We start from the raw sequence: 13,589 nt of genomic DNA on the forward strand, positions 1-13,589 counted from the left end.
TGCTGTCATAACTTATATCATTTTTTCCAGTGTACTTTACTAATGAGATCCTGCTGTACTGAAATACAGGGCCAAAACAAACAGCACCACATCGCTGAATCTGGAGCGCAAACAACAGCCAAAACAATATGACAAGTTACTATAAACTATCTTTTAATAGCACTCATAAAACGCATTTATTTGATTATTATATAACATAAAAGTTGCTCTCTATAAACCTGGCCTCATTCAATCTTCCTGAGATTTTAAATGTTTTATAATAAAGCACTTTGGCTGGTATTCATACGCTGCTCTTTGCAATCAGATGCTGGGGAAGTAAATTGATGCACTTACAGCCACAATGAGAAAGTCCAGCCAGCACCAGTAGTTGGTGAAGTATTTCCTGAAACCGTAGGCGATCCACTTCAGACTCATTTCCAAGATGAAGATGTAGGTGAAGATCTTGTCTGCGTATTCAAGCACCACTTTCACCACTTTCCTCTGTTCAATGTAAATGTCTTCAAATGCCTTTCAACAGAGAGATGCAGAAGAAGCAGCGAGTTAACAAACCACACGTACAGTACAGCGTGAGGAAGACTTCTTCAGACCTTCATCTGTATTACAAACTCATTACGCAGGAATGAGAGTATAGTTCCTCGCCATATCGGCCTAGTAAATCACAACTTCTCATTTTCCGTCGGTCTTAGTACACGATGTGACTACAGAAGAGTCAAGTTTTAAACAGGAAAAATATCGCAAGTCTTTGGTAATTTGTGAGCGAGATGCTAACGGTCTAATCAGATTCAATGATCTATGCTAAGCTATGCTAAACGTGCTACCGCCAGAACCGGAGATCGGCTGAACGGATTCGGAAACGGTAAAAAAACGGTAAAAATTAGTTTCCGTTTTTATTCAGTTACGTGGTTTTGCCATTTTTATTAGTTTTTAAGTTTAAGTTTGTGATGTTTTAGTACATCTACATAAATGAGAAATGTTGTTTTAAAAAAAATATTTATTTAAAATGTATAGTTTTAGTTAACGATAATACATTTTTAGATAACATTTTAAATATATCTATATGTTTTTTTATATTATATTTTATTTCAGTTAAATGTTCTGTTATTTCAAGTAACAAAAATATTGTTTTATGGTTATAGTTTTAATTTTAGTTAGGGGTGTAATGATATATCGTTAAACGATATATTGCGATATAAAAATGTGACGATATGTATTGTTGATGGAAACGATATGATTTGCGATATAGAGTTGTTTTATCCAAGGCTCAGCTTGCTGTAGTCGGCCTATGATTTCTTTATTTAGCAAAAAGCACAACAATTTGTTTTTATTGTGACTGTACTAAAAAAAAAGAAACTTAACATATTATAATGATGTATAACACTTGCCTGAATGATAAATAACTCATAAATTTATTTGAGTCTCTTTGGCACTGATAAGAAAAAAAGCGACCGACGACTCGAGAGGGTTAAAAGGTATAATTCACCCAAATACAAATTTACAAATGTACCACAAATGTAAATTCTGTCATCATGTTGTTTTTCGTTTAACTTCCAAACACAAATGAAGATATTCTTTATGAAACCTGAGGGATTTCTGTTCCATTCCTCTCAAACTTGAAAGATACAAAAAAATGTCATAAAGGCATCGGAAAAGAACTAATCGAATCTTCTGAAGAGGCTGTAAACACTGTAGTAAACACGGACGTTCAAATGATTGTGTGACGCGCGAAAACAACATGAGAGTGAGTAAACGCAGAATTAAAATTCTTGGATGAGCTAAATATTTACAGTTTGAGAGTGGCCATTTTGACACGCTTTCTTGCGATTAGAACTGATCATTTGAAGAGCACACACACTCCTCAAAGTGAGAGCGCAAACATCATTTAAATCACCACATCACATTTAGTATTAGTAGTATGATTTAGGGATGTCACAAGTACCGGTACTTCTGTACCAAGTCGGTACTGAAATGTTTGTATTATTTATTTATAAAGATTATCATCAAAAATAATAACTTAATACATTTAATATATATTTTTTAAATAGTTAAATAAAAATATAAAAAAACATTTAGCTGTGGTACCGAAACTGGTACAGAGTACCGTACAATTTTTATGGTATTAGTACAGACTACTGGAATTTTGGTACCGTGACATCCCTAGTATGATTATTCAAAGCATTTTAGATGGTTTATTCTTATATGTATTGTGCATTAATAGCGGAAGAGGCGGGATATAGCGAGCACCGGGAGAGATGCTAACTGCATTGAAAGAGTGAGCAATGCGTGAGGGGGAAAAATGAAAGTTTACGGGGTTTCAGTGACATTATTACATTAAACGACTATATATAATGTTGTATATAATGTATAATAATGCAATGGGGGAATATTTGTGCGTCCTGATAATAATACACTAATAATAAAAAAGTTTGAAAAAATCCACTTCTTTATTTTGGCTTAAAATATCGGGATACATATCGTATCGTGAGTTCAGTATCGCGATTTATATTATATTTATATTCAAGTTAAACTAAATAAAAATGAGAAATGTTTCTTTGTATATATATATATACACTAGGGCTGTCAAAAGATTAATCGCGATTATTCTCATCCAAAATAAAAGTTTGTGTTTACATAATATATGTGTGTGTACTCTGTTAATTATTATTTATATATAAAAACACACAAAAGCATGTTTATATTTAAGAAAAAAATATTATTTTTATATATAAAACATTTATATTTATATATATTATAGATTAAATAAATGTATATACAGTATATACATGCAAATATTTCTTAAATATATACATGAATGTGTGTGTATTTATATATAAATAATAATTAACAGAGTACACACACATATATTATGTAAACACAAACTTTTATTTTGGATGCGATTAATCGCGATTAATCTTTTGACAGCCCTAATATATGCATAATAAGTTTAAGTCTTTTTAATTTAATTTTTAATGTCATTTTTGCTGTAGTAAAAATAAATAAAAGCAAGAAATGTTTACTTGGACTCTACATAAAAAATAATCATATTATAATAATATTATATATTGGATTATAATATAATAGTATTTTTTTAATGTTTTATTTCAGTTAATTTTTATTTAACAATAATTTTGACAATAATATTTATTAATATTTTGAATTAGAATAGAATAGAATAGAATAGAACAGAATAGAATATACTTTATTGTCCCATTCCTGGGAAATTTGTCTTAGACTTTTAGATTTATATTTTCTGTTTTGATTTTAGTATTGAGTGTTTTCCCATTTCCATCAGCTTTTTTAAGGATGTCTATATACACACACACTGTATATATAATTTAAGGTAACGTCTGTTTTATTTATATAGAGCATTAGGATGAGCAAATGATGAATTTAATTCCTGGATGCTGTATGAAGTGTCCAGACTGTTTGTGTGAGCGGTTCTACTCTAGCACACATGCGATGTCCAGACACACATCTGTGTCCAGCCGATGTGAAACTCTCCACTGGTTTTTGCTGACTCTGCGGTTTCTCCTTTTCTGCTTACTTTCAGTTTTCACGTGTAATCCTTCAAGTGCACGTCTGAAGGAACAGCTGCCTGCTGAAGCTGCTGGTAAATGCCACTAAAATACCAGCCGGTCGGCACACACCTGGCACTGAGCGCTGACATTCGGCCCGCTCTGTGACACACACACACACACACACACACACACAGGACTCTGGGCTTTAAGGACCGCTGTTATATAATATTATGCAGAGGGAATATATTTTTTGCTCTGGCATTTACTGTTTTCGGTGTCATGCATAAGCAAATAATATTCGTTCATGCTAAAATTGAATAACTTTCATTACTAATATTAGTAGTTAATGTACATTTACACTACTGTTCAAAAGTTTGGGGTGGTGGGATTTTTTAAAAGGTCTCACCAAAGCTGCATTTATTTAATCAAAAATACAGTAAAAACAGCAATATTGTGATATATTATTACAATTAAAAAAAAGTGTTTTCTATGTGAATATATGTTAAAATGTAATTTATTCCTGTGATCAAAGCTGAATTTATCATCATTACTCCAGTCTTCAGAGTCACATGATCCTTTTATGATTTCTGATTATTATCAATGTTGAAAACAGTTCATATTTTTGTTTGATTTTTCAGGATTCTTTCATGAATATAACAGCATTTATTTTTTATTTTGTAACATTATAAATGTCTTTACTGTCACTTTTGATCAATTTAATGTCTTCGATGTATTAATTTATTTTTTAAAAATCATATCAATCATACATATCTAATTTCAATAGCTTTCAGAATATTATTTTTATTTATTTATTTATTTTATTTTATTTTCAATGAACAGAATTGTTAATCAAGTGCACTGGCTCACTGTTTCCTTCAAGAAAAAAGTAATAAAATATTAAATAAAGAACGTAACTAAATAATAAATAATATTAAAATATTTTTTAAAATATTAAAAAAAAATTAAAACAAACAAGTTCTCAACAAACTATATTAGGTTAAAAATGTATGTATTTTGTACAAATATTATGGATTTTTAACAAATTTTTTTTTTTCGGGAGAAGGGTCCATCTATGACATCATTTCCTGTTGTATCTTTTTTGTCACATGACATTGAAATGATTCCTGAAGACTAAATTAATGACTTGCTAAATAGATGGGTACAACACACATTTATTTAAAATAGAAATATTTTATAACATTAAAAACGTCTTCACTGTCACTTTTGATCAATTTAAAGGTGCAGTGTGTAAGTTTCAGCGGCATCTAGTGGTAAGGTTGTGAATTGCAATCAAACTTTCGGAGCACATAGAGAAGCTACGGTGGCTGACACAGGACAAAGATGTCATCGTCTGAGACAGCAGAGAGTAGATAGCCTTCTGTAGAGAAGTTTGTCCGTTTAGGGCTACCATAGAAACATGGCGGCGCAAAATGGCGGCTTCCCTGAAAGCGGACCCGCGGTGTGTATAGATAGAAACAGCTCATTCTAAGGTAATAAACACATAACGTCTTTATACACAACTGAAAACATTGTCAAGTATATTATATTGCATTTCTGTCAATAGAGCCTCATAAATATTACACACTGCACCTTTAATGAGTCTTCGATTAATTAATACATTTTTTTAAAATCTGATGATAATCATACACATCTAATTTAACAAACCTAGCTATTTGAATGCACCTTATCTAATTAACCAATTTATTTAATAATTCTTCAGTATTTTTACTTGATAACCCCTCAAAAAGACACACAAGCGTCTGGCAGGAAATGAATAAGAGTGTTAATAGTAAACCGAGGCTGTATGACAGGATGACTCTGGGATTAGAAGCGTTTGTGGCAGGTGTTGATGTAGATTAGCGTCTGATGAAATCTGCGTTTGCGGGCGAGTGACAGCTCGCTCATAGAGACGCCGGTCAGCGGGACAGCGGCCGCCACAGGCCAGCTAACAGGAAGTGAGCTGCCACTTCCTGCCTGTGCTTGGTTTCATGACAGAGAGGATAAAGCTGTCCTGAGGTCAGTGAAGCAAGCAAAAGCACCAGTGAGATGTCTTTACTGACGCTTCCCACAAGCTCTTTAACCCCTTAACTGTCACCGCCACGCCCTCTTTTTTTGATCGCCTTTTTTTCGTATCATATATTTTAGTAATTATCATAAATTAGGTATCATTTGAAAGCTTATGAACTCAAAATTCATCCTGTGAAAACCGATTTGAAATCAGACGTTGCGTTACCATGGAAACAGTACTCTAAATTGTTCTAGCGGGCTCCTCCCCTAGTGGGCGGCGTCATGTTTCGTATTACAACATTTATTTTAACTACTTTATAATCTAAATATTTTCTGATCTTGACAAAACGCATATCGTCGGAAAGGTCTGAGTCTCAAGGTTCCATATTTTGTGATGGAAGTGATATTTGGACAGAAATTGACAGGAGTCTGCATCAAAACAATCAATGCAATGTGTGACACCCGGTGGCTATTTTTGGTCCTGCGCCTAAACAAAATCTCATGGGGACTTTAATTTTTGTGATATCAACTTCAAATTTGGAACTCAACTTGGGTAGACATTTGGCTTTGATTTTATAGTAATTTTGAAGTAAAACATTATTTGTAAAATATATATTTTATATAAAATAAAAATATTTATTACAGTATTTTTCATTTACAGTCAATTTAAACTTCCATAACTTTTTCATACTTTCATATTTTGAAATGCTTTCAGCAATAATCTGCTGAGTGTCTTCTTTAAAACAAGACCAAACTTACATCTATATTCCAAAGCATTCTTGAATTACAGCCCTTTAAGTTTGGATAGTGCATTTTCATGACTATTCTCAAAAAGGGGGGCTATTTTGCTTTCATAACATGTGACTATTGGAAAGAAAACTCAAAATACGCATTTAAGTGTTCAATTGATCTATGATCCAGGCGTTGAGTTTGAGTCAGAAATGTCCACTTCAGCAGCTTCACACACACCAAACTTTACAGTTTCATTCATTTTGCCAGATTAACATCACATTTTATTCCTAAAATCATGGTGAAAATTATTTTTTTTCTGCCTGTTGATATGATTTTCTGATTTATGGAGTGATAAAAACGTGTAAAAAACCTCATTAACAAAATTAAACCTAATTGTATCCGTTGTTCAGATTTGAACCTGTCCTGGGAATGTATGCAAATTAATGCATATTTAATTTGATAATGACAATTTGCATATTTGAGCATAACATTTTGTCTTAATGTACGTTCATTAAAGGACAACTCTGGTGAAAAATGAACCTAGGGGTAATTAACACATGGTTAGCGAGTAGATCGTTCTCTGGGATGCGTTTTCATGAAAATCGAATGTAAAGAGTTTTATCTCTAAAAACAGATTAGCTTATAACGCTAGTAAATGGGGCATAGAGTAAGTAAAATTAAATCGCAGCATAATGAGGGTCCCTACATGCAAACCGAAGCATTGAGAACTTTGTAAGTGTACAAACAGTTTAATAAGAAGATACTTTATAACGAGAGAACATTAGCGTATACAGACAGGAGCCATCTTGGAAAGAAGATGCTCTCCTATCAATATGGGCCAACATTTCTAAAGAATGCTTTCAGCACCTTGTTGAATCAATGCCACGTAGAATTAAGGCAGTTCTGAAGGCGAAAGGGGTCAAACACAGTATTAGTGTGTGTTCCTAATAATCCTTTAGGTGAGTGTATACTTGTTATAGCCATTAAACAATGTATTTTGTAGGGCTGTAATCTCTCAGTCGATTAGTCGATTCGTTCTGGCTCGACCAAATTTCTGATTGGTCGATTTTTTGCCGCTTTCATTTCATCAGGTGGAAATTCCAAATCCGCAAGACAACATCAACACAATGAGGACTAATTGATATTTTCAACTGAGGCTCACCAGCGCTCCACTGCTGAGGAGGATCATGAAGATGATGAAGGTCTCAAACCAGCTGTGCTCCACGATCTGATAACACGTCTTCCTCAGACGCCACCAGGCCCGGCCCAGACCCTCCGACGTGTTGATGTCACAGCACTTAAAGCGGCGGACACACACTGGGGGAAACAAACATTACAATTCAATTACAATTACAATTATTACATTTAAAAAATGTAAACGAGTCAGTGGGAATGGTTCCAAGATGATGAATGACCTATTTTAAAAAACATGAAATGTAATATTTATATACATTTTTTATTAATTTATTTTAATTTTATTTAAATATTTTGAATTAGCTGTTATTTTTATATTTTCAGTTTTCATGTTAATTTTTTGTTTATTTTTAGTCATTTTATGTGCTTTTGTCATTTTATTAGTTTTAATAATACTTATATATATATATTTATATTTAATACATTTTTATTCCAGTTTTAGGTTCGTTTTATTTTCTCCCAGTTAACAATTTCAGTGCTTCAACTTGACAAAGGCAACATTTCTAATTTCTGTTTAGTTTAAGTTTTCCAACTAATATTTTTATTCTTCTATTCTTTTATTTTATTTCAGCTTTATTTCAATTAAGGGGAATGTTGAATGTAACTAAATGATAAATATTATGAAAACATTAAAAATACATCAACAAATCGTTCTCAAACTAATTATATAAAGTAAAAATGTATATATTTTGTACAAATATCGTGGATTTTTTTATTTTATTATATGATAAATCTATTTTAAAATATGTAATATTTATATTTATTATAGTTATTTTTGTTTTCTTTTATAGTTGTATTTATATTTTGAATGAGCTTTTATGTTAATTTTTGTTTAATTTTTAGGCATTTCGTTATGTGCTTTTGTCATTTTATTGATTTTTCTTTTTTTAAATATTTATATTTAATTTATTTTTATTTTAGTTTTAGGCCTTAGTTAGTTATTTATTTAATTTAGTTTAAGTTTTACAACTATTTTATTTTATAATATTTATTTATTTATTTATTTTTATTTCATCTTTATTTCAACATTAAATAAAGAACGTGACTGAATGATAAATAATAGGAAAACAAAAAATATTTGAAAGCATTAAAACATCAACAAAAAGTTCTCAAAAAAAATCACAAAGTAAAAATGTATATATTTTGTATTGTACTGGGTCCATGCTATGACGTAATTTCCTGTTTTATGTTTGTCACATGACATTGAAATGATTCCTTTAAATTAATAAATTTCAATGACTACAATAACAGAATTTTAAAAACAAAAAAACGCTTCACTTTTTTAATTTTTTTAAAGAAATAATAGTGGACTGAACTATACACTCTAAAAATACTGGGTTAAAAACAACCCAAGATGGGTTGAAAATGGACTAACCCAGCAATTGGGTTGTTTTAACCCAGTGAATGGGTTGTTTTGACCCAGCAATTGGGTTGTTTTAACACAGTGAATGGGTTGTTTTGACCCAGCAATTGGGTTGTTTTAACACAGTGAATGGGTTGTTTTGACCCAGCAATTGGGTTGTTTTAACACAGTGAATGGGTTGTTTTGACCCAGCAATTGGGTTGTTTTAACCCAGTGAATGGGTTGTTTTATCCCAGCAATTGGGTTGTTTTAACCCAGCAATTGGGTTGTTTTAACCCAGTGAATGGGTTGTTTTGACCCAGCAATTGGGTTGTTTTAACCCAGCAATTGGGTTGTTTTGACCCAGTGAATGGGCTGTTTTGACCCAGCAATTGGATTGTTTTAACCCAGTGAATGGGCTGTTTTGACCCAGCAATTGGGTTGTTTTAACCCAGTGAATGGGTTGTTTTAACCCAGCAATTGGGTTGTTTTGACCCAGCAATTGGGTTGTTTTGACCCAGCAATTGGGTTGTTTTGACCCAGTGAATGGGCTGTTTTGACCCAGCAATTGGGTTGTTTTAACCCAGTGAATGGGCTGTTTTGACCCAGCAATTGGGTTGTTTTAACCCAGTGAATGGGTTGTTTTAACCCAGCAATTGTGTTGTTTTAACCCAGTGAATGGGTTGTTTTAACCCAGCGGTTGGGTTAAATGTTTGCTTAAAACAACCAAATCGCTGGGTTAAAACAACCCAATTGCTTTTTTAGAGTGTAACTTTAAACAGATTATTCACACATCGATCAGAAATAACTGAGACTATAAGTGAGAAGAAACTCTTTCTGCTGACTTTTCCACTTTCAAAACCTCTTTGTTGAACACACACAAACAAACACACACACACGACTGATGAAGTCAGCGCAGGGCTGTAAGCGGTCCTCGTGCTGCTAATCTGTCGGTCTCTGCGTGGGCTTTTGCATGCCCTAATCCGGCCGGTATCTCTGGCGCTCTCACAGCGTCTACAACAGCGAGTCCCTGCCATGAAACCCCATTTGAGCTCGCATGGCCGTCCAAGCGTCTCCATTACTCCATCTGAGCTCTTCTAAATTAACTTATTGCCTGTAAACTGAATAACAGGGTTATGGTAATAGGGTTCTCTCAACTCAATTTGTAGTGATGCTCCTGCTCTCCATTGGCCGCCTCAGACATTTTAGCACCCGGGATCACCATTCATCAGGCAATTAAAGCCATCAGAGCCCATCAAACGGCCAGCGAGTCTGAGAGATACTGGTGACTTCATCATCTCAGGAAACACCTCACCACGCCGTGAAATTATTATTTTTTTTAAACCTACAGTGAGGAAAATAAGTATTTGAACACCCTGCTATTTTGCAAGTTCTCCCACTTAGAAATCATGGAGGGCTCTGAAATTGTCATTGTAGGTGCATGTCCACTGTGAGAGACATAATCTAAAAAAAAAATCCAGAAATCACAATGTATGAATTTTTAAATATTTATTTGTATGATATAGCTGCAAATAAGTATTTGAACACCTGAGAAAATCAATGTTAATATTTGGTACAGTAGCCTTTGTTTGCAATTACAGAGGTCAAACGTTTGCTGTAGTTTTTCAGCAGGTTTGCACTGCAGGAGGGATTTTGGCCCACTCCTCCACACAGATCTTCTCTAGATCAGTCAGGTTTCTGGCCTGAGTTTGAGCTCCTCCAAAGATTCTCTATTGGGTTTAGGTCTGGAGACTGGCTAGGCTTCGCCAGAACCTTGATCTGCTTCTTACAGAGCCACTCCTTGGTTCTCCTGGCTGTGCTTCGGGTCATTGTCATGTTGGAAGACCCAGCCTCGACCCATCTTCAATGCTCTAACTGAGGGAAGGAGGTTGTTCCCCAAAATCTCACAATACATGGCCCCGGTCATCCTCTCCTTAATACAGTGCAGTTGCCCTGTCTCATGTGCAGAAAAACACCCCCACAGCATGATGCTGCCACCCCCATGCTTCACAGTAGGGATGGTGTTCTTAGGATGGTACTCATCATTCTTCTTCCTCCAAACACGTTTAGTGGAATTATGAGCAAAATGTTCTATTTTGTTCTCATCTGACCACATGACTTTCTCCCATGACTCCTCTGGATCATCCAAATGGTCATTGGCAAACTTAAGACGGGCCTGGACATGTGCTGGTTTAAGCAGGGGAACCTTCCGTGCCATGCATGATTTCAAACCATGACGTCTTAGTGTATTACCAACAGTAACCTTGGAAACGGTGGTCCAGCTCTTTTCAGGTCATTGAGCAGCTCCTCCGTGTAGTTCTGGGCTGATTTCTCACCTTAGGATCATTGAGACCCCACGAGGTGAGATCTTGCATGGAGCCCCAGTCCGAGGGAGATTGACAGTCATGTTTAGCTTCTTCCATTTTCTAATGATTGCTCCAACAGTGGACCTTTTTTCACCAAGCTGCTTGGCAATTTCCCCGTAGCCCTTTCCAGCCTTGTGGAGGTGTACAATTTTGTCTCTAGTGTCTTTGGACAGCTCTTTGGTCTTGGCCATGTTAGTAGTTGTATTCTTACTGATTGTATGGGGTGGACAGGTGTCTTTATGCAGCTAACGACCTCAAACAGGTGCATCTAATTTAGGATAATAAATGGAGTGGAGGTGGACATTTTAAAGGCAGACTAACAGGTCTTTGAGGGTCAGAATTCTAGCTGATAGACAGGTGTTCAAATACTTATTTGCAGCTGTATCATACAAATAAATAGGTAAAAAATCATACATTGTGATATTTGGATTTTTTTTTTAGATTATGTCTCTCACAGTGGGCTCACCAAGATGGGCATTGAGACATTTTTGGGTGTATTTGACCATTAATAAGCTGGAAAAAGGAGCTCATTTTTGCACTTGTATGTCAGAGGCGGCTTTATTACGGTATGTGTGTGCGCTTCAGATGCGAGCGCGAAATCTGTGGGAATTAGTAGAATTAACGTTATGTGCAACCTCGTGCAAAATTCAGACCGGTCACACCAATACTAACACACTGTCATGAGGAAAAATCCAGCAGAACCCGTTCGCCATGTTCAGAGGGTTAACCGGACTCAATGAGAGGAGGCGGTGCATTTTTGTTTTAAATATTAGTATGTTGCACGCTTTATATTATAAAAAGTGACATTAAGATATCATGCATTAAAATCATAAATTTGATCTGTATGTCTATAAATGAAATAAATCAATAATAAATATGCATATTATTATGCCTATAAACAAACAAACAAATAAAATGTAAACAAATAATTAAATAATAGGATGTCTATAAAAAAGTTAAAGTATATTAGTATCTATAAATAAATAAATAAATATTAGTATGTCGCACACTTTATATGATAAAAAGGTGACTTATTTCAGGAAAATATGGTGTTAACTCATTAAGATATCTTGTCTAAAATGCATTAATTTCTCCTTTAAGTAGAACGTTTAGGAAATAAACAAACAAATAATCTATATTAGTATTAGTATGTATATCAAATAAATAAATAACTAATGTATATTAATATGAATACGTCTATAAGCAAACAAATAAATAAATATAATAAATGCAAATATATTTGTATTAGTATGTCTATAAATAAATAAATAAAAAAATTTAATAAATAAATAAATATTAGTATGTGTGTAAAAAATGTAAATGTTTAAATAAATACATTTAATAGTATCAGTATGACACATGTTTTAGATGATACAAAAGGGACTTATTTCAGGAAAATATGGTATTTTAAAATCATACATTTCTCAAATGTATTAAATGTGCAATATATAAACAAACAATCAATGTATACTATGATCTGTATGTCTATAAATTAAATCAATAATACATATTCATATTAGTATGCCTATAAACAAACAAACAAATAAAATGTAAACAAATAATTAAATAATAGGATGTCTATAAAAAAGTTAATGTATTAGTATCTATAAATAAATAAATATTAGTATTAGTATGTTGCACGCTTTATATGATAAAAAAGTGACATATTTCAGGAAAATATGGTGTTAACTCATTAAGATATCATGCATTAAAATCATTAATGTCTAAAATGCATGAATTTCTCCTTCAAGTAGGAAGTTCTCGTTGCAGTGCACACACTCCGGACACATTCTCCTGTGATTCCCTCTATAATGTGTGACTCTGCCCTCTTCACTTCTCCAGCGGGTCCAATCCAGCCACGGGAAAATCTGCCGTTACTCCATTTATAGGTGAGAAATCTGATCTGCCGTCTGAGAATTATCAGAGGAAATACATGGCAGCTCATTTCTCATAACTCATCCTCTCCTTAAGAGAGACAGCCGTTTATGGGCTGTCCCGCGCAGCAATCCCATTGTTTTCTACCACACGTAATAAAGTCAAGCGCTTATAAAGTGCAGATTTCAGGCGGGTGTGTAACCTGCTCATCACACACACACACACACACACACAGCACAGAATATAAAAACCCTCCATCTTTTTTAATGTCTTATTTTCAAATTTGGAGGGAAAACTGCTTGAGGATTCCATTTGGAATCTTCAAAGATTCCATCAGGCGATTCATACACAGAACCGTCATCACGGGATCATTTGATGGATTTTGTTTTAATGCACTCATTCATTTTTAATTCTCCTAAAACTTTATGGATTAAACCGCTCGTAAACACACTTTATCGCTAGAAAATATAATTGAAATACCCTGTTAAACATGAAAGCATTTAAGACATTTCTCCTTATATAGAATCATAAAGAACTCTAGTGTTCTATATGGAATAT

At 33.8% G+C, this 13,589-nt stretch overlaps 1 protein-coding gene across 3 annotated transcripts in view; it reads right to left on the minus strand.

The window, feature by feature from the left end:
* Positions 1-13,589, minus strand: part of scn5lab (sodium channel, voltage gated, type V-like, alpha b) — a 183,044-nt gene that overhangs the window by 35,206 nt on the left and 134,249 nt on the right. For all 3 annotated transcript variants that reach the window (XM_079806384.1, XM_079806383.1, XM_079806382.1), the window contains 2 exons: positions 7,417-7,571; positions 334-507 (listed from right to left, as the gene is read on the minus strand). In XM_079806384.1, the coding sequence (XP_079662510.1) occupies positions 334-507; positions 7,417-7,571 (329 nt within the window). The remainder of the gene's footprint in view (positions 1-333; positions 508-7,416; positions 7,572-13,589) is intronic.

Source organism: Gobio gobio, assembly GCF_949357685.1.
Source record: "Gobio gobio genome assembly, chromosome: 23".
In the NCBI taxonomy this organism is placed as follows: Eukaryota; Metazoa; Chordata; class Actinopteri; order Cypriniformes; family Gobionidae; genus Gobio; species Gobio gobio.